The 21,960-nt window shown below is 53.3% G+C and overlaps 1 protein-coding gene across 1 annotated transcript; it reads left to right on the top strand.

Annotated features, from left to right (window-relative positions):
- Window positions 1–8,606: 8,606 nt before the first annotated feature.
- Window positions 8,607–12,998, top strand: LOC140656672 (protocadherin-10-like). The gene is made up of 4 exons (XM_072872680.1): window positions 8,607–11,081; window positions 12,311–12,369; window positions 12,474–12,562; window positions 12,739–12,998. The coding sequence occupies exons 1-4, from the start codon at window positions 8,607–8,609 to the stop codon at window positions 12,996–12,998; spliced, it is 2,883 nt and encodes a 960-aa protein (XP_072728781.1).
- Window positions 12,999–21,960: the final 8,962 nt, after the last annotated feature.

Raw genomic sequence — 21,960 nt, 5'->3', positions numbered from 1 at the left:
ACCCTTTGCTCACTGGCCCCAGTGCTGGAGCAGTGGTTCTCTGTGACTCTTCATTAGCACTCTCCCTCTCCACGCTGAGTTGTAAGGCTGCTGGTGCTGGATGCGCCTGTGTGGGTCAGGGCTTGGGGTTTTAATTGGAGAGAGGGGGGCCCCAGCTCTGCAGCTCTCCTTCCTGCTTCCCCCCACCAGCAAACAGGGCTGGGGTGCTCTGTGCCTGCTGATTCCCACATCGCTCTTGCCAGAGCTGTGGCCCTTTTTGGTGCAGCTCTTCCATGGGTTAGAACTGGGAGCTGGTGGAGTAAAGAGGGATGGTTCCCACATCCAGGCTGGGATATCCTGCCTAGTCTCACTGTGAAAGTGTTTTGAGGTGCCTGGAGCCAGCTTGGTGCTTGTTCTCAGCACCTGGGCAGAGGGTGCAAGGCTCTGCCCTGGCCACAGAGCAGTTCCTTGCAGCATGTGGCTCAGAGGACCTGGGGAGAGGATCTCCCAATTCAGCAGACCTACCTGCACCCCCTCCATCCCAGCTAGGCTGGGGACCGTGGTCAGCCTGAGCTGGACTACTACAGCTCCACCCCATTAAATATTGATGGCACTGTTGGAGAAGCACTGGGGCATCACAGCAGACCTCAGAGAAAATACAAATCTATCTTGCCCCCACCACTTCTCTCCCAGCCATCTTCTTCCCTGGTCTCATCCTGGGAGGAAGGACTGAAGCCTCGTGGAGGGGCTGAGCACCAACACTCACAGTGTGAAGCTGCTTTTCCCCCTTCCTTCAGAGGGAACTGGAAGGCTGTTGTGCACCCCCTCAACCCTGCCCTCCCTGCTGTCCCACCTTCCCATCACTTTCCTTGGGTTCTGCTCGGGACTAGAGCAGCAGCAGCTGAATCCAGCCCACAGTTCCCACCATCCCAGTAAAATGACTGGGATCAGGGACCTGGAGTGATCCTGGAGAAGAAGAGGTCCCAGCCTGGCTCCATGCATTACTCTGCCTTGGCCAGCTGAATCATCACCTGCTTCAGTGACTTTATTAGCAAAAAGACCCAGCTCTTTAGTGATTTACACCAGTTTTACATCCCGCACTCCCAAAAGAGACATTTAAGAGCTTGGCAGGAGCTCCAGTCCTCCCACTGTTCAGGCCATAAGCTACTGCTGCCCCAGTTAGGCTGCTGTTCTTGCCGTTTGCCATCATTAAGCTAAACAACATCCATGGGTGATATCCACAGAAAGCCCCCCTCCTGCTTCTCTTTGATCTGTAATGGCAGTGCCAGGAGGATGTACCACCAAAGCCCTGCTCTGCTGGGGGTGGGCTGCCGAGGGCTGCGAGGCTCCTTGGTCTCCCGCGCCCCATCAACCGACCTTCTGCCGTGGTACCAGCCCCCACAACCCTGGAGCCAGTATTTTTGCCCCCCCCCCCAGCTCTATGGGCACCCTGTTTACTAAGTGTCACCCCGATCAGTCAACCCTTGGCCCAACCTGTAATCTGTCCTGCTTTCCTCAGCTGGTGGGACAAGGTGTCCAACCTATGCAAGGGCAAAGGTCCAACACCTGGTTGGAGCTGGTGTTTCCGCAGAAGGGAGCGGGAAGGGATGGGAGGCTGGGGTAGGGGAAGGTAGAGACTTGTGGGGGGCGGTCCCTGGGCTGGGGGGTGTTTGCTTCCCATCTGGAGCTTGGATGGGAAGCTTGGACACTTGTTTTCCAAAAAGGGCCATGCAGGGAGCAGAGGACACCTACAGCGAAGTGGTGCTTGGCCTGGACACCTTGGCAAGTTGGGCCACCTTCCACACACTCAATACTCAGGGCTGAGCCAGGTCAAGCCACAAATGGGGCCAAGAGGGGAGTAAGGGTGCCCTTGAGTGCTCCAAACTGGGAGGAAGGAGGCAGTCCCGGTGGCTCCCCCCATACCTGTTGGATCTGCTGCCATAGCCAGGTTGGGCTGGAGGGCTGCTGGAAGGATGGCTGGTTTCTGCTGGGCTCGGTGGGGGGCTCCTGAGCAAAGGGACCCCACCGGGACGCCGGGGGCCCCTCCCCCACCCCTTTTATATTTTTCAGAGATCTGAAAAATATATCCCTTTGCTCAGGAGGTATTTCTTTGTTGTGAGCAAAATAAAAAAACATCATCAGCCAGAGAAAAAACAGCTTCAGGCTGGAGATGGATCAGGGAGAGGGGGAGATGGGGACGGTGATGGGGAGGTGCGTGGGGAGCATGGAGACAGGGCATCTGCAGGAGGTTTTTCGGGGACTTGTGATCTCAGAGCAAATTTCTGCTGTTGGCTGCGCACCAGTGGCACCATTTCACCAACTCACGCGTGCCTCCTCATTGCCGGCTTCACGGCGCTGAGCGCCTGGGGGCGGTCAGAGCCACTCTGCAGGGGGCTGCGGGAATATGGTCCCTGCTCAGAGTGCGTGTGATCTGCCAGGTAGCCGGGGAGCCCCGAGGGCACTGCCGTGCCTTTATTCCTCCTTCTCTTTCTTTTCCACCTTCAGATTTTTTTCCCCCCTCTGCTTCCAGCCTGCTGCATATGCAGCACTCACCCTTCCCCCTCCACCCACAGTTCCTGTCTTGATTTTCCTTCCCCTCTGCAAATATGTGTTCCTTAGGCTCCTTCTCCTCCCTGCCCGGCTTCCCCCATCAGCATTGCCTCCCCAAACTTGTTCTTTTTTTCCTCCCTTGCCCCCTCTCCCTGTTTTCCCACAGGCTCTCCTTGTCCCTTCCCCTGCCTGCTCCTCTCCCCTTCCCTCCAGCCACCCAGGCTCCCATTCGCTCACTCTCTGTCTTCCCTTCTCTGACAAGTCTGGGGAAAATCTGTCTGTGTCAACGCACAAATTCCATTATTTATTGGCTGAGCAGAGTGAGGTCCTACACTCATCTGTAATTGTCTGTAGATCAAAGCACCTGCTGATGGCATCTTTGCCTTCTCGCAGCAGAACACCACCCCCAGCTTCAATGCTCCCCATCCTCCCAGGGGAGTCGGGTGAGTGCATGTCAACACCCTCGATGACTGATCTCCCAGACAGAGAGGAAAGAAGTAGGGCTGATAGGGGAGAAAAGGGAGACCTGGAGGATCTGCAAAGCTCCCAGGAGCAGATGAGGATGTTGGGGGGTGTCTCAGGGGGCCACACAGACCCTGGCAGAGGCTAGGGGAGGGTGGGATGGTAGAGGTGGTCCCTATACTGGGAATGGGGACAGAGAAATTAAGTGAAAGGGAGGCAGGGAAGCAGGGAACATCCCCATATCTGTCCAGGACTAGAAGAATTGGAATTTCTTCTCCAGAGATGCATCCCCAGAGATCTAGGATGGCTCCATAGAAGCAGATGGCTAAAAATCAGAAATTGAGACAAAGGAGAACATGCCTTTTTCTACCTTTTTTCTGCCTTTTCAGGAGGAGAGAGGAGAGGAGAGGAGAGGAGAGGAGAGGAGAGGAGAGGAGAGGAGAGGAGAGGAGAGGAGAGGAGAGGAGAGGAGAGGAGAGGAGAGGAGAGGAGAGGAGAGGAGAGGAGATTTCAGGATCTAAGCACAGGGTCATGGAGTCCTGCCAAGGGAAGCTGTTAGGGTTCTGTTTGGGCTATGTTAGGGTTATAGCCCCTTCCCTGGAGCCCTTTGGGAGCTGACAAGATACTTCCTTGTCAGTACAGGACCTTCTTCTCATAGGAAAGAGCAGGTCAAATTTCTTGCAGGATCACCTACATGGAGGGGAGATCTGCAGTGGTTTCTCTGCTGGAGGAGGTGAGGTCAATCGGAACTCCCCTCCCCAGGGCCAGACTTCCCATTTCACCAAGATACACTGGGGAAATTTGGCTCGATGAACCCACATCTTCTGTTCCACATGGATCTGCAGACACCAAGAGACATGGACACCATCAACAGTCCTGATAGCTCCATCCCCTCTCACTGTCCAGTGCATGAAGCTGTCTGGCTCAAGCCATGGGTCTACATGCCCTTACCTGTCAAGTTGTCCTCAGCTTTTCCTCCTTGTGACACCTCCCTGGTCCTGCCATCAAGCCTTCTTTTTGCACAGAGTTCAGGCAGTTTCACTTATGCTTATCCCTGTAAGATATTTTTCCAAGCCTTAAATCAGTTTTTTAATCTTCTTTCAAAACTTCAGATGTAGGCACTATGCACAGTACTCCAAGACAAGTCACACTGGTGCTTGACAGAGGAGAGCTGTTAACTCCTCTCTCCCAAAGCCTCTGCTCTTCCCCCATGCAAGCATCACACCGTTGCTCACCCTTACTTTCCTGCTCACTGACCTTCCTTCTTTCTCAGTCCTTCCCAGGGGAGAGGAGACATTCCCACAGGACATTTTAGGGGGAACCTCTAAGAAGGTGCCCAGAGCAGTACAAGTCCCAGATCTCAGGATAATGGGGACCCTTCTTCTGATTTGGGTCCAAGGTTTCTTACTTCAAGAGGAACAAGACACCAGCCATGAAATCAGCTGCCTTTGCAGGCTTGGGCTTGCAAGAAAATCCTCCCCTCTGAAGCAGGAGTGGAGACATTGGCTTCCTGAGCTGCCAGTGAAGTCTGTGTCCTACAGGGAGCCAGAACTGGCCCACCCAGAAGCTGAGTGGGACTGGCCCTCCATGTACTGAAAATGCTCAAAAGTAGATAATGTCTACTAAGGGTCCGCACAGAGCTGGGCCTGTGTCTCAGCCTCTATCTCTCCCAGCAGGAGGGGTTGGGGGATGCTTTGTGATGTGTCACTGGCTAAGAGAATCCAGTTTACTCTACCAGTAGTGGCCCTTGAGTTGGACACCTCAGCTGCATCTTCTTCTCACCTACAAACCACCTGGACCTTCAGGAAAACTTTACTGACACACCCTGGGTCTAAACCTGCCTGGTGTGAAAGGTCTACCTACACTGCTGCCAGGGAATATGAGGGTGCTGAGAAACTCGAGCACCTTGCAGGACAGAGCCCATGGACTAGGACTTTCAGTGGGAATGGAGTCCCAGCATCCTTCATTGCTCCATACCCCACCTCTGGGCAAGGCGTCTGCAAAAAGAAATGGCTCCTTGACAAACACAGGACCTGCACTCCCTTGAAACCAAGGTTCTCTAGGCACCCTTGCCTTGGTGACCACTTCACCTTTGCTCAGGGTGGGTTGCTACAGACTGGGGCTTTCCAAATCACACAATAGTTTTGATCAGTTGGGACCTCTGAAGATCCCTGGTGCATCCTTGCTTAGAACAGGGCTGGTAGATCAGGTTGCTCAGGAGGATCTCCAAGGATGGCAATTCCTGCCCCAGTCTGGTCCCTGTGCTAGTGTTTCACCACCCTCACAGTGAAGATTTTTTTTCCTAATACCTAATGAGAATTTCCCTTCTCCAGCTTGTGCCCATAGCTTCTCATCCCATCCCTGTGTGCCTCTGAAAGGAGACTGGGCATGTTTCATGTTTTGCATCCCAGCATGCAAGGGCAGGCAGAGTGCCCCACCAGCCCAGACAAACACACCAAGATGGCCACCATCCTCTTCAGGGAAAGGCAGGGAGCCAAAGCTTCAGAGGGGAAGGACCACTGATCAAGGCATCCTGCTGCACAGAGCTTTCTGGCTTCAAAGACCAAGCCCCCAGCACCTGACCCTGCACAAGCAACTCAGGAGTGACTTACCAGCCACGGGACCAGGGGTGCTCTCATCCTCAATCAGGAGACCTCCTCCCACCATGGTTCCCTTCCTGGGCACTGCAAACTATAACTGCTCTTTCTTTGAGCAAGAAGGGAGCAGCGAACCCACATGCATGGCTGGGCAGACGGGTGCCTTGGGGAGCTGGGGGAAGGGATGCGTGGTCTGGCAGGGACAGCTTTTCTTGCAGACCCTTCTGCTGCCCCAGAATGCAGCAGGCAGGAAAATGGAGTGACGGTGGTGGCTGGGCAAGGTTTGGTGCCTGCAGGCAGCTGAGTGACAGTCCCTCAACTCTTTGCTCTCTGTGTGGCTTTTCCAAGGCAGCTCAACCTGCGGCGTCTCCTGCTACATCCCACCCTGATCTCTCCGGCTGGCCTTGCCAAGGCACATCAGTGCTGACCTGTGGCAACCGGCCACCCATTCCCCTGTGCCAAGACATCTCAGAGAGACACCTTCCCCTTCTTCTAGCTTCCAGTGTCTTCCAAAAACCAGCTTCTAGCTGTGTCCTGATTCCTTACCCCAGAGAACAGGGCTGGCAGCTGAACGCTCCCCTGCATCACAAGAGGGGACTTAAAATCTACAGGATGTGAAGTGGGGTGTTAGCTGGGCCAGACTGTCCCCATGCCATCTCCCCCATCCAGCTGTTCACCCTCCTCTGCTATGCCCCTCCAAACAAGGCTCTTTTTTGAATCCCCCAACCCTCTGCAGCACCCCCAGCCACCCCCAGCCTGTGCCATTTCCTTCAGCAAAGGGATCCTCGGAATAAGCCTGTGTCCCCTCTCAAGCCCCCAACTTTTGGCCTTGGTCCCCTGGAATCGTGGGGACCGGGGTGGGCAGAAAAGGACCCCAAGGTTTGGGGAGGTGAGGAAAAGGAACAGGATGGGACTATCCCGTGACCTCCCTTAGGGAAGGGAAGCACAGGGGCAGGGGGACGACTGATCCCCCCCACAAGGAAGTGGCGGAGAGCTGCGAGGGAGGCACCTCCGAGCAGAGCTGGAAAAGGGCAGGCAGGACCGGGCAGGAGGGTGGGGGGGCACGGATCCCGCAGGGAGCAGGTTGCACCTGTGGGGGGGGAGAATGAGTATTTTAATCTGAATCAAACAAAAGGGCGAGAGCCGCTCCGAGGATTTCCCGGAACGCACTTGGTCGGAGACGGGGAAGGACTGGAGAGAGGGAAACGAGACCCCCCTAAAATCTGTGCGTCCAGTGTCGTCTGCCCCCCAAATCCCGCTCTGGCCTGAGCAGCCCTTGGGGGGCTCCCGGAGCAGCCCTACCCCAGCCATCCCACCTCCGGGGTCCCAGCCCCGGGCAGGCCTGGGTGGTGATGCAGAGCGGGGAAGGGGAGGCAGGTCGGGGATTGGGGGAGGGGGTGGGGATTGTGGGATGAGAAAGAAACAGATCAAGGCGGAGGGGGGTGACAATGACGACGCCAGGGGTGGCCGTGGCGTGGGAGATGATGCCGGGGACGGGCCGGCCGTGATCGGTGCTTCCGATGCAGCTTGGGCTTCACCCGATTCCACTCGTGAGCGGCAAGAGCCCACGCGCGACCCAGACGCGCCGCTCCTTCCACCTGCTCGCCCCGCGGCGCCACCCCGCCCTTTCCCGCGCCTCTCCCTAATCGGCGGCCCCATGACCGCGGCACGTCCCGAGTGGGTTGCGCTTTGCTCCCAGGGAAAAAATCCCTTTTCCCCAGCCCGACAAACCTCTCCAGCCCCGCCGCCTCCGGCTTCCTCCGGTCTCCTGGTAGCCCCTGGATCCTGCCTCCCACGCGGGTCCCTGTGCGGAGGAGGGGGGGCCGGTTGGGGCCGGCAGTTCCCTTCCCACCGGGGACCGGGAGGCAGAGACAAAGGCAGTGAAATACCACTGCACGGCTAAAGCCGCTCCGAGCCCCGCCGATCCCTTAACTAGATCGTTAGGTGATTATCCGCGCCCTAAGCAGCCGCGGGGCGTGGGGGGCGGCCGCCCCGTCCTGTTACCGAGAGCCCCCGGGGCCGACACCGGTGGGAGGCGACGGGTGGAGCTGCCCGGGCGCGGCGGCGGCTGGAGACCGGTCTGCGGGGAGAACGGATCGGCCAGCGGAGGGACCGTGATCGGTACCGGGGCGGGGAGGGGAAGGGGGAGTGGCAGGGGGCTCCGTCTGTCTCCCTCAGGGGGCCGGTGGGAGACCCGAGGCTCGGTCCGCGGCCGCCTCCCCCTCGCCTTCCACGGGGGGCGGAAAGTTTGTGTCCGCGGGGTGAGCCGCCGCGGGGGCGCAGGTCCTCGGGTTTCCGGCGGGATCGTGCCCCGAGACCCCGAGGGGGCTGGCACTGGGGTGCCCGGTGGGGGACCGGGATTAGGGGCGCGGGGCTGCGGGCAGGCGGAGTGTCGGGGGTGGGACCAGGCAGGGAAGGAGCGGGAGGGGCGTGTCTTTCTGTGCCTCCGCGCTGAATGGCTCAGCTTTATCCAGGGCTGTAATCCCCCCTGCTCCGGTAATTAAAAGCTCCACATTACAAGGAAAACGGTGTGCAGGGAAATGTAATCAAGTCTGGAGAAGCTTAACCATCTGGTAAAGGTTAGGACCGGCACGGCGGGGGACGCGGCGGGGGGATTTGGCAACCGCCGCGATCCGGGCTCCTCTTAATCTACCGCGGGGACGAGCGCAGCATCTGCGGGGTAATACCAGTGCTCCGGGCAGCGATCGGTCTCGCTGGAGCTCCCACCGCCGTTAACGGGACCTCTCCGGGGCTATGCCCCTCCCCAGGTGCGCCCGGCTCCGGTAGACCGAATCTGGTGTGGCATCGGGGCCCGGATTGCATCCCCTCCCCGGGGCCAGCAGGGAAAGGGTTAAGCGGCCGCCGGTGGCCAAGGCTCGGCCCCCCAGCTCCGGGCAGGGCCCTTCCCCGCCTCCCCCGGGAGCCCGAAACTCTTTGGAAGTGCAAGGGGCGAGCAAAGGCGAGGGGATACGCGGCGGCGCGGGTGGGACCCCGCGTCCCCGGGAGGGCTGCGGGGCCATGGGGGCCAAGGCAGGCTCTGGGCGGGGGCAGCTCTTCCTCCGCTCCCTCCTCTTCCTCCTGCTGGCCGGGTCTCCGGCACCGCGCCCGGCGGGCGGGCAGCTGCACTACGCCGTGCCGGAGGAGCTGGAGCACGGCGCCTTCGTGGCCAACCTGGGCCAGGATCTGGGGCTGGACGTGTCCACCCTGTCGGCGCGGCGGTTCCGCATCGTGTCACGGGCCGGAGCCAAGCAGCACCTGGAGGTGAACCTGGAGAACGGTATCCTCTTCGTGAACGAGCGGATTGACCGGGAGGAGGTGTGCGAGGCCGGGGGAACTTGCCTGCTCTATCTACAGCTCCTCGTTGAGAGCCCGCTGGAGTTCTACCGTATCGAGGTGGAGGTGCTGGACATCAATGACCATGCGCCCACCTTCCCATGGCAAGAGTATGTGCTGGAGGTGGCTGAGTCTGCCGTGCTTGGTGCCCGCTTCCCACTGGAGAGCGCCCAGGATCCTGACATGGGTACCAACTCAGTGCACACCTACCGGCTCAGCCCCAATGGTTTCTTTTCACTCGAGGTGCAGACACGCAGTGACACCAGCAAGTTTGCAGAGCTGGTGCTGGAGCACGCCCTGGACCGTGAGCAGCAACGTGCGCACCGGGTGCTGCTCACTGCTCTTGATGGTGGTGTCCCTGAGCGCTCAGGCACAGCTCACATCCTCGTCATAGTGCTGGACGCAAACGACAACGTGCCTGCCTTTGACCAGCCCTCGTACGGCGTGAGCCTTCCTGAGGATGCCCCTGCTGGCACCCTGGTCATCCAGCTCAATGCCACTGACCTGGATGAGGGCCCCAACGGGGAGATCGAGTATTCCTTCAGTGGGCACGCACCACCGCACGTCCGGGAGCTCTTCCACATAGAGCCCCAGAGTGGGCAGGTGCTGCTGAAGGGCCCCCTGGACTATGAGCGGGCAAGCCTCCACGAGCTCTACGTGCAAGCCAAGGACCGTGGACCCTCGGCCGTGGCTGTGCACTGCCGGGTGCTCGTGCACCTCCTTGATGTGAATGACAATGCACCAGAGGTGACCCTCACCTCTGTGTCCACACCCGTGCTGGAGGATGCCCCAACAGGCACTGTCATCGCTGTCATCAGTGTTCTGGACCGGGACTCTGGGGACAATGGGCATGTGAGCTGTGAGATTGGCCCCGATGTACCCTTTGAGCTCCGCTCCTCCTTCCACAACTGCTACACGCTGGTCACCACGCAGGCACTGGACCGGGAGGTTGTGCCCGAGTACAACATAAGCATCACAGCACAGGACATGGGCTCACCTGCCTTGCTGACCCACAGCACCCTGACTGTCCCAGTGTCCGATGTGAATGACAATGCCCCATGCTTCCTACAGCCCTTCTACAGCGTCTACGTGATGGAGAACAACGCTCCAGGTGCCTCCATCTGCTCCGTCAGCGCATTGGACCCTGATTGCCAACAAAATGCCTACCTATCCTACTCCATTGCTGATGGGCACATCCATGGCATGCCTGTGGGCACCTATGTATCTATCAACTCAGACAGTGGGCACATGTATGCCCTGCGCTCCCTTGATTATGAGCAGATCCGCAGCTTCCAGATCCAGGTGCAAGCACAGGATGCGGGCTTCCCCCCACTCAGTGCCAACGTCACCGTCCACATCTTCGTGCTGGACCAGAATGACAATGCTCCGGTCATTGTTTCCCCCATGCCGCGCAACGGCTCCGTGGCCACTGAGCTGGTGCCACGATCAGCTGGGCCTGGCTACCTCGTGGGCATGGTGTCGGCGGTGGATGCGGACACAGGGCTGAACTCCCGCCTCTCCTACCAGCTCCTCCAGGCCACTGACTTCACCCTCTTCAGTGTAGCACCAGACACGGGTGAACTGTGCACCCTCCGCTCCTTTCTGGAGCAGGATGCAACCCAGCAGTGGCTGGTGGTGCAGGTGCGGGACAGTGGGCAGCCAGCCCTCTCTGCCACTGTGTCCATTCTGCTTTCAGTGGTGGAGACCATGCCTCAGACTCTCTCTGACTTCAGCGAGTTCAGCTTCCCCCCAGAAGCCCCACTCACTGTCTATCTTCTTGTCTCCCTGGGCTCCATCTCCTTCACCTTCCTCCTCACCATCCTCATCCTCACAGCCATTCGGTGCCGTGGAGAGCACCGCTCCCGCAAAGGTGATGGCTGCTCACCACCCTGCTGCCACTGCTGCCCCCAGTCTAGATCCTCCCCTGATAGTCTGAAGACGTCCAACCTGACGGTGCAGCCCCCTGCGGGGACCATGGCTGCTACCTGCCTCGACGTGCCCGGGGGTGTCCCCCCGGGCTACTGCTACAAGGTCTGCCTCAGTCCTGAATCTATCCAGCATGACTTCATGTTCCTCAAACCCTGCAGCTCCCGCCGGAACAATGAGAAGGACCCCGGGAAGCAGTCCCGGCCTCGCCAGCATCTCTATGTATCCAAGCAGGTAACGCCACGCCTGGCGCTGCTTACCGGTGCTCCACGGGTCCCCCTAGCCCCCTCCCTCAGCCTCTGTTGTGGGAGAAACCAGGCACGGCTTTTCCCAGAGAATAACCGGCGCCTTTGATCGGTGCGGGAATTAGGGGCCGTCAGGCAGCGGGAAACTCTCTACCGAGCTTCCCAACGGTTCTAATTACCGGGGGAGTGTCAGGCTCGGCTGAGGCGAGAGGAAATCCCTTCCCGCTGCCTTTTGCATCCATTACAGGCATCGGACATGCTGTGCAGGCAACAATGCTCCCGTGCTCGGGGGATGATGGGACGGTGGGGGTGGCATCTGTTTCATGTGGGTGAGCCATTCAAGCTGGGACAGCCTGCGCATCGCCGCCGCCCCGTTTCCCCTGTGCCAGCAGGGGTCGGCAGTGTCCCGCTGCTGCACCCGGGGTCGGTCCTGGCCCCGCCGGCACCGCTCGTGCCCTGGTTCTGGCACTCAGGCCCAGCCGCTGTGCCGTACCGGGCTGTGCTGGCAGGGAGGGAGTGGGGTCTTCAGGGTGGGGTTTTGATGTCAATGTTTGTTAGGTATTGAAATGAGGAACGTCTAATTTTCCCGATGCAAGACTCTCCGAAATGTGGTTACAAGGATGGAGAGTGATGAGGCATCTAATCCACTTATGTTTGACTTTTAATAAAACAGCCTTTCCAAGGAGAGCCCAAGACTCGCTGCCAAGAGGCTCTCCCTGCATGTCTCCTTGCACTGCTGGACTTGCTTCTCTAATACATTAATGGGATTTTCCCCTAGTTGTTTGCAACCCCCCTGTGACATTGGGTATGCAGCCAATTTCTGCACCTCTCACCCTTTGTTGCCTGACACCTGGGCTAAGTTACCATTGCATCTGCAAAAAAGGCTTTTTAAAATTAACAGAAATAGGAAAAGCCCCTCTTTCTCCCTGGAAGAACAGACCTTGGCAGTTAAACTCCCAGAGATGGAGACCAAGCCCCAGACAACCCCAGTGTCTCAGGAGGGTGGGAAAGGTCCAGAAGGGAACAGGCTGGTTCAACACTGCCTCAGTTTCCCTAAAATGGGAACGTGCTTGCGTCTCCACAAAGGAGGAGATGGAGTCCTGCATCCCTGGATACTGAAGCCTTGCGCTGGCAGGGCTGGGCTGATTAACAGAGGGTCCCAGGGCTGATTAACAGAGGGTCCCAATAACGAGCCTTGACCTTCCCTGTGTTTTCCAGATCAAACAGCCCAACATGGACTGGCTACCTCCAAACATGCAGCGACCTGCCCTGAAGAGGTACCAAATCTGGCACTGCAGGAACAGAGGGAGTGGGTGGAAGGGGGATGTGCGGACAGGGAGGTTATCTCCAATGCAGCTTTGAACCAGTCTCCTCTCTTTAGCTCCCAGAGCCTGGAGGACGTGGGGGAAATCCACAGAGCCCTCCAGAAGGAGCACGAGAGGCTGTGCACAACAGTGACCCCTGTCTCTGGTTAGTATTGGGGTGCTGGGGCTGGGAAGACCAGACCTTCTTGTCTCTTGGTGAAGATGCAGTAGGGGGGACACATCCCTGCCCCAGAAGGGAGGATGGTGACACATGGATGTCACTGTCCCACTGAGCTATGGATGTGACCTCCCCTGAGCCAGTCTCACACATCTTTCCTCCAGAGTTTCGGAAGGCTTCGGCAGGCACCAACAGCATCTGGACACCCCAGTACAGCCCCTTGTACCCAGGGCACATCCCAGCTCTGGATTATCAGCACAACATCTACATCCCCGGCACCCCCACTCTGCTTTCCAGCAAAGATGAGCCCCTCTTCCTGGGCCAGGAGAACAAGAACAGCTTCTCCACCTTTGGCAAGAGGAAGAAGATGACAACTTACTGTGACAGGCATGACAGTGTGGTTATCAGCAATGACCTGAAATAGTGACCAGCACTGGGCCTGGATGGCTCTGCCCAAGGCCCTGGGAATCATTCGCATTATTTCAGCTGCTAGGTCCACCCGCAGCACACATCTCCATGTATGGACCACTCAGGACTTCGCAGGCTGCTGAGATAGTGGCTCACCGGGGCATGGGGAAAGGATTTAAGGAGCAAGAGACTGAGAAGTGATAGGGATGGGCAGGAGGAGGAGGGGGTGGCGCATTTCTCCCATCTCATCCTGCAGACCTGTGTTGACAGCAGGTGCTGTTGGGGGTCCATATGAGCAGGTTTAAGCAAATCTGCCTTGAGTTTACTCATTCCCATGTCCCCTTAGGGACCATCCATCTCTGTAAACGTTGTCACTCCTTTGTCTTGTCTGTCTGTGTGAATGTACTGAGCTGCATGCCTGTATTTCTGTCCCAGTAGGCATGGAAAACGTATGCAGATCAAGCCTTGTTCAGTCAAGCCTGACCCTACATACTGGGGCAGTGATCATTGCTCTGTCCCTGAGATCCAGTGGGATCCAGTGTTGCATGTCCAGAGCAGCCATTGGTGGCTGGCTTCTCTGGGAAGTGAGTGCAAAACCCAGCCATTATGGGTGCTTCCCTTCAAACCCTGACCCGACACTTGCAGGGCTGGAGACCCAAAGTCCAGGACACAGCCAGTCTTTGCACTGGGAGCAGCATGGGCTGGAGCACACACAGGCGGGATGGCCGGAAGAGCTGTTAGCTTAAGCAGCTGAGAGATGCACAAGGTGAGGCCCTGCTGGGTAACTGTCTAGCCCAAGGCAACATCATCTGAATTAAACAATTTCCAGCCATCGGAGGGGCCCCAGCACAGGTGACAGTCCTCTTCCCTCCTCCTCCTGCCCTCACCTGGATCTGTTTTCCCCAGGTCCTGAACGCCTGGGGTAACTCCTGCACTGGGGGCCCCACCTGCATAGGACAGACATCTCCCACTGTGCCCTGCTTCTCTTTGAGGACTTTTAGCTGGCTGTCAGGAGCCCTCAAGGGCAGGACTCCAGTCCCAGAACAGTCTCTCCCCCTGCCCTGCTCACCCGACACCTGTCCACCTGGTCTGTCTGCCAGCATTGCCAATCGCTCCTGTCACAGGATGGCTCATTGCCAATCCATCTGTGCAGAACATGACAGCTCTTTCTAAACCAAGTTTGCTGCACAGTGTCTGACTTTTACCAATAAATTGTATTTTCATAGCTCACCCTGTCTCCTGACTGTCCCTGAACTGCACACAGCAGCAGGAATTGCTGTGCAGCTCTTGGAGCAGGGGCTCTCAGCTCCAGCAAACATGCATATCCCTCTGGCCTCCTGAGTTGGAGCAGCCCAGGAGAACTCATTTTGTTCACTTCACCTGGATGCTGGGAGCTCAAGGTCCCCTTGCCTCCCTCCCTGGACTCAGGAGCACTTTGGGGTCACGGCCAGGAGGAGCTTTGTGCTGGAAATGTCACACAGCTCCTTGCTCCATGCTCCAGCTTGGGCAGAGACTGCAGGGATTTGCACAAAGGCGTGGGCATGAAGGGCTTTGAACTGCTGGGGAGGGGGCGCTGGATCTGGCAGTAATGGCTTATTGTTGTTAGTGTGCATTGCTTTCTATGGTTCATTTAAGCTTTACCCTGGATGCTCACCACCCACCAGCTTGCCTCAGGAGTCGTAGAGGTAACCTGGATGTGTGCCAGGTGTAGGGACCAACTGCCTGGGACCAAACTGCCTGTATCTGCTGGTGGGATGACTCTTGACTTGATGTGGGAAGCAGTTCACCTTTGGATGAAGTCCTGAGATGGCCACACCATGGCTGTCCTTCTCTTACCCCCTGCTTGCCCAGTGACTGGCTTGGGGAGGCTACAGTGTGGCTTTTGGGATTACCCTAGAAAAGTCCTTGTCTACAAGTGGGTAACATGCTCTTTACTGGAAGCAGAGGGCAGGGAATGTTCAGAAGGGCCCCATGGGAGTCAGGGACCCAGGAGGACAGTGCTTTGGACATGAAAGGGCCCTGGGTGCTTCAGGTGACTTCAGTCCCAGCTCACATCTGCCTGGCTGTCAGTAGATGAAATAGTCCCTGTCCCAATTAGGTGGCAGGACGAAGGATTTTATGCTGTCGAGTGCATTCTTCAATGGTCCCTGCAGAGTGTTAAGGGCAAAAAAAGAACCCCAAACAGCCACTGCCTGGAACCCCTGTACAGCATTAGCCTGTTTCACTGCTTCAAAAGAACAAGGAAATTATGTAGCGATACAATACAATTAATAACAGCCTCAAGAAGTAATAAAAACACCAAATGGACCTGACTCCCTGCAGGGGCAGTGAGAATCTCCCTCTATTGGATTAGCTCTGGTAATGTCTTCCCTGCCATTTTCAGGTGGTGCTGGTCAGGCATTAGGAGAGGACTGCAATTCCTCTCCAGCAAGCCCAGAGGGGCTCAGCCACAGCCCCTCTGCAGCAGGGCCAAGCCATTAGCTGTGTTTCAGCTCACATAGCAAAAGTGCCCAGTACCTGTGCTTCATGGTATCCAGGATCGAAATGAAGGCGTGGAGCTGGTGCTTTGTATCAGATTCCCAGGTGTGGCTTCCCAAAGGGAGGTCTCAAAATTGAGCCCCAAAACACACAGGCATTTTAAATGGACACTTTGCACCCCTGTCCTTGGAAATGCATGAGGTTGAGCACCGAAGCAGCCAGCTTATGCCACCTCCCCACAAGTGTGTCACTCTCCAGTGCATTTTGTTGGCATTTTTTAACCGCTACTGCTAAGGCTCACACACACGTTTGCGCCTCTTGCTGATCCCTAAGTTTGCACCATAATACAGGTCAGGCCTCTTCCAAAAGGGATTTGCAGGTCAACACAGTGCCCAGCCCAGGCCTCAACACCCCGCATTCCCTGAGGATCTCCTTTTGCCTAGTTGAAGGAAGTCCTGCACTGACAAGAGCTAAATTTCAATCTCTCTTCTCAATCAATGTATCGATAAAAAGGACAATAAAAAGGGACTTGCTTTAAGGGAGAGAGCAGTCGCTTAAACCTAATTCAACCACACTACTCTCCATTCTTCAAAGGGCATGCCTGCTCAGAATTGTCCATCTAATAGATAGATGAGATCTCCTTTGAAGATCTCCCTCAGGGACAGGGTGTCATTAAAAATGCAAGGTCTTTGCCCTACAACCAGTTATTTTTACAATTCTTCCTGTGCTTACACGTCTGCACAGTTCATGAGTGTTAGCTGGTTTCTGTAGTCTGGTAATGCACTGGGCATGACAGCCACTTTGGAGACATATTCAACAGCATGCTCTCTATATGCCCCTCTCATATGTTCCAGCTCTCTCAGAGATCCAGAGGCAAATCTGACTTTCAGGGACCTGCCAGCCAGCTTGAGATTTGCTTCTACAACAGCAGGAAAGCTGCCACGTGGTGCAGTGGCTGCAAAATGCTGCAGACCATGCTAGGCAGGCACATAGTCCTTCTGGGCACCAGCATAAATAGTTTTTTTTTGTGTTCTTGTTATTGCTGAATAGACTCTTTGGATGGAAACATTACTTTTATCTCTGTAATGACTTGAAAGCCTGTAACAGAGAGACAAAATGAATCCAGAGGTACAGAGAAAAGAGGCCAGAGAGAAGGACTCAGAGGGGCTGGTGCTCAGCTCTACTCTGGTCTGCCACACATGGAGTCAAGTAGCAGTCAGTGAAGCCCATAGGAAACTTTAGCAGGGGCACAGCACTCTACATGCGGTCAGGTTAGGCTGGGTAGAGCCACGAATACAAGCGGTCTCAGCTCCCCAGAGGGATTGGTATTGACAGGACAAAGCTAAAATCCATGGGGACCAGTGGGAGTCTGCGCATTTACTTTGGAGGGTTCTGGATCCAGCCCGAAGTCTGTGGCACTCAGTGGTTAATTAACAGTGAAGTCTGTGACACTCAGTGGTTAATTACAGTCTCGGAAGATGCTAGGACTTTGTTTCCTTTTATTCTGTTCTCACTTTAAGATTATGCTGGAATGAACATACCTTAATTTAGCCAGGACTGGGTCAAGGTCCATCCTGATTTCTTTTTAAATTGCCTCAGTGTCTGAAATATCTCCCTGGACTCACCCTACAGAGCAGCCTGCTGTTCTTGGCTGGATCCCCTCCTCCTGCTTCCTTTTTGATCTCAATAGATGTTTTGTAGAAATAAATATTCTTTAGTTTTTGTCATAATAATTTATCTTCTGCCACACTGAAAAATAGTCTGTATGATTGTCACATGCTGATTTTCTCTGCTCCTTTGCACCTTTTCATTTTTTTACTGCTCTGAAAACATCAGTTGCCAACTCCTCCACAGAGATCAGATGAAGAAACAGGCCTGGGCTAAGTGAAGCTTTTGCCTCCCCAGTTTGCCTGTAATGTGTTTGCAGTTTAAGTGGTGTAAATGTCACTGACTCTATTTGCAGCGTTCACTCAAGTGGAATTAATGCTTCTTGTTAGCACTAATATGACTTAATCAGCTTAATTATTGTGAGACATAAGTAGACACCTTTGTGTATTGAATATCTTATGACATACTGGACCAAAAAGCATAAATGAAGGCTTTGAAAATAAATTAAATATGACGTCTAGTGCAGTCTGCACTTTAACTAGTGATTAATCTCCCATGAAATTAAATGATTTACAAATCTTACATTTGAATAAATGATACATTTTTGCATGTTTTAAACAATAGCAGGATTTTTATTTCAGCATTTGGAATTCAGAGTGTTTCTCCAATGCCAGGAAGCAGGGCAAACAAGTTCATGTTAAACAGATTGAAAAATAAAACATTTGTGCAGTCAACCATCAGAAATACATTCAGAGGATCTGTAGGCATTTGTGGTGAGGTATTTATTTTAATTCATTGCTAGGAATATCTGCAACAACAGGTGAAAAAATGCATCAGAAGAAATGAAGAGAGAGAGAAGATTCCCAGAAGGGGACTCTTCTCCCAGACTAAGGTCTTCACATCAAATCCGTTCATTTCAATAATGTCTACAGCAGAAAATATCATCAAATAGCTCCAGAAATATCATACTGCCTGCATACTTGCCTGCACAGAAAGTAAATCATATATTAAGGAAAGAGAAGCAGGAAAAGCAACCATCAGTCAAGAAAATTATTATGAGCATTAGCAGGATTTCTGATAGGCCAGGATGCAGAGACTCTGTGATAGCAGGCTGCATGTGAAATAGAAAAATTGGGGTTAAATTGCTATGTGAACCCAGAGAAAAGATGAGCTGTCTGAATTTTTTGTGTTCTATTGCAATGAATCACTGAATTTCTGTATCCAAATCTTCTGTATCCAAATTCAGAGGTTAGTTTAGACTCTAGCATCACACGGAAGCCTGGCTGGTTTGATGAATCTCCTCTTAAGTCCATGTTCATATTTCTTGCTGTTTTAACTAACAGAAAGTTTTTTTCATACTGCCAAGGGTGAGGGCTGAGTGCTCTAGGCTTAATTTTTCTGTCAAAGAGCTGCTGCTCTTCTGCACCCAGTTTATGACTGCTCTTGCTCTGCAGTTGTTCCATCTGTATTGACTAAATCTCCAAAGCTCCCCCAATGGAACAGATGGAACATATCCACCCAGGTATGGAAATGTAAGGAGTTTGACCTGAGGCTGCATCCCACCTGTAGGATCTCTCTTGTCCCCAGTCTCCTCCTTGATATTCCTTTAATATAATTTACAAGAAGTGGAGATAAAGCCCTACCTATCTATCAGTGGCATTTATCAGAGACCAAAGGAACAGATTTGCTATTTGCTTTGTCTCCCCTAGAAGACCAAATTTCAGGAATGTAATCCTGAAATCAGTTCCTAAAACTAAAGCTTAAATTTTCTGTTGCCACGAAATGCATTGTTATACTCAGTTTGCTTACCTAAACCATCTTTTCTTCCTCTTAGTTTCCCCCTGCAAAATAGTATGGTAGTTGCCTCACTATGTAGGGAGATCTACAGCTGGTTTTGAATTCTTTTCCCATGTTCCTCAAGAGTCCTCTTGTCTGGTTGTGCCACATGACATGAGCGATTTGACTCCCTCAATGGCTGTCAGATGGTGCTCACTGTGATGGTCATGTTCCTTTGATATCTGAACAGACTTCAGCATGCTCCTCCTGTTGCTGTGGGGTTCACCCTCATGCCCTCTTTTCTGCCTCTCTTTTGGCTCAAGTTTTATATCTGCTATAGTTTCCTAGTGAGGTTGGATCAAATATGACCCTGCTTTGAGCAGAACGGTGACCCAATCACTTCCAGGCATCCCTTTCAGTCTCAGTCATCATGTGAATCCATTAAGATCCCTTGCTGCTAACTGTGAAATCCCTAGTGAAATTGTATCCCTTCCATGTTACCCATGATGCACAACACCACCAGCACCCAACTGGGACAAAACTATCCTATCTGCTGTGCTTGTGTCTACTGAGCCATCTTGTGTGCAGTGTTGTGGTGTCTGAAAACCAGGGTGGATCTATGTGGGGTATCACAGCTGACCAGCAAGACACTTCCGGTCTTACAAGGGAGGAGTTAGAAGATCATTTCTGCTCCTCCTATCTTGGAGACCAGCAGGGGCAAGTTACAGACTTTATTTTAATGTTATACCTTCTTAAAAAGATAAAAAATACATTAAAAACTTGGATCTGAGCTGCAGGGACAAATCACAGCACAGAGCTTGGAAACACAATAGGGACCCTTGTGTCTTCTCCCAGGGCTTTCTGTCTAGTAAGGCACTGTCTGTCTGCTGAAGGAATGAGGAAGGAAGACCACTCTGGGAGCCGCTTGTGAAAAGCTTGATTCTGTTGGCATGGAGAATTTTCTTCACAAAGGATGTCTATAGGCAAATGGGAAAAGGAAATGGAGTGGGAAATGAGCCCAGCAAAAAAATCAAGGAAGTTTTGCTGCCTGCAGGTGGAATTCAAGTGAAAAAGAGGGGGGAAAAAGGAAGAAAGAAAAATGAAACATCCTCCCCTCTGCTTAGATTGCATTGCTGGAGAAGCTTTGAATCTTGCAAGGCATAGCAGTTGTCTGCTCAGAGATTCCTTCCCTGGAGACTTTGCCTGGGATAGTTTCATCCATTTATCCCTGACTCCTGGCATCCGCATAACACTCTCACAGAGAGAGTTATTACTTTAATTTTCTTGTGAATTACAACAGGGGCAGAGAGAATTAGAAAAGACTTTTTTTTTTAATTATCGTTACTTTGTGTTTTCCAGTTGAGAGATTGTAAATGAGGCTATTCATCCTGCTAACATCAGTAGGGACCCAAACCCAAGCCTTTATGGGGTAATTGGTTTCTGATGAGCAATCACTTGTAAAACCAATAGCAAAGGAAGAAGTGAAATATAAATTCTCCCTTTACCTGCCGAGCTTTCCATTAGGATTGTGTGTCTGGTTTCTTTCTGGGATTCAGTGGAAAAGCAAAGAAGTGATAAACAAGGCAGTGGATTAAGCCTGCAAGGAGTTTGTATTAGCAAAAAATCAGGAGAACAGCATTGCCCAATGACCTTGCGAAGAGATAAAGCAGCTGCAGAATGCCTCAAGCTACAGCTTTCTAGTGACCCTTTTGGCCAAACTAAGGCCTTGGGCAGGAACCAGAGACAGCAGATCTTCTCATAAGCGTATGTTTTCATGTGGAGCAGGCCTGGGTGCACTTCTGCCCAAAAAAGACCAAAAGGTTGAGGAAAGCAAAAAAAATTAGAGACTGGGGACAGGTGTCCATGCTCCAAGTCTAACCAGGGTGGCTGATGGAAATTTGCAGTCCCTCGTATCCTATAGTTTGCAAAATATAGTAGACCTTGTTATCTGGATTTGTTACAAGGGCTGAGACTGTGAGTCAGGCTTCAGTTATCTTTTTTTCCTGCCCCAGTTCCAAGTGAGGAGGCTGCTAATCTGCACTAGCTTTTGTTTCCCTGATGAACGTCATGGTGCTTAAGGGTTGATTTATTTATTTATTTTGGTGGCAAATGAAGTATCAATCTAGATGCAGCTTTCAGTGTTTTCTAGGTTGGGGTTGTGGGACTGTCATTCATTGGCTTAACTGGATTGCTTGCTGCTTTATGTATTTTTTCAGTAAAATCTTTTGGCACGGATACAGCTAGGTGTTGCCTTAAAGATGAGTAGGGAACAGCAGGCTTGACAAAGGCAGAGAACATTTTTAAGCTCATGTGCACAGAAAGACCTCCAAAACAAGATTGATGCAGACATATCTCTAACAAAACAAACCAAGCAAAACTCTTCAAACAAATCCACTTTTTCAGCTTCCAAATTCTGAAAGCTGATCCCAAGGAAACATGTGGAGTAAAATCACTGACTGAATGCAGTCCTGGGCAGCCTGCTTTGAGCAGAGCAGAGTGGACTAGATGTTGTCCAGAGATCTCTTCCAAACACAACTATTCTGTGATCACAGCTTTTTCCTTTCCTTAACCCAAAAGAGACAGACATGTTGCTGTGGCCACAGCAAGGAAGGAGACAATTTGGCCATTTCCATATTTGCATCACACTTGCTTACAACAATGCCCAATGCAATATTCCATGTAGCTATCAAGCAAACCAGTTTCTGTTTCTCTCATTTGGAGCCATGCTTTGCAGAAGCCTCGCAAAGCCTGGATGTGCCTTGTACTAACCATGTCTTGCTACCAGTTGCACACCAGCCAGGATCTATTGACTGCCCCAGCTTGTGGCCTCCCCCCTCAAATATCAGGCAACCTTGTAATTTTGGTACTGCTTGAGCAGAAGCAAGTGTCTTTCTATGACAATGCCCAGGATCATTCACTTAAGCTCAAACATTGGAAGTTTGGGGAATTAAGGCACTGAGGAGAGAAGAGGTTTTAGCTAAGTCTGTGGTGTGACCTAGGAGAGGTGGAAGAAGACCAGCTGGTCACAGAAGTTTTCCAAACTGCCCAAGCCCCTGGAACCACTGATGATAATTCAACCCTTTCTGCCTCCAATGTGAGCAGAGGTTTGTAGCAGA

Source organism: Ciconia boyciana, chromosome 9 (genome assembly GCF_034638445.1).
Source record: "Ciconia boyciana chromosome 9, ASM3463844v1, whole genome shotgun sequence".
Classification (NCBI taxonomy): domain Eukaryota; kingdom Metazoa; phylum Chordata; class Aves; order Ciconiiformes; family Ciconiidae; genus Ciconia; species Ciconia boyciana.
The sequence above is the reverse complement of the archived record's forward strand: the minus strand, read 5'-3'. Positions and strand labels throughout refer to the sequence as shown.

Bases quoted from the DNA above. Each gene is read 5' to 3' on its own strand.
- LOC140656672 (XM_072872680.1), top strand. From the start codon at position 8,607: ATGGGGGCCAAGGCAGGCTCTGGGCGGGGGCAGCTCTTCCTCCGCTCC. The intron at 11,082-12,310 runs GTAACGCCACGC...TGTGTTTTCCAG, and splicing joins ATCTCTATGTATCCAAGCAG to ATCAAACAGCCCAACATGGA. The intron at 12,370-12,473 runs GTACCAAATCTG...TCCTCTCTTTAG, and splicing joins CAGCGACCTGCCCTGAAGAG to CTCCCAGAGCCTGGAGGACG.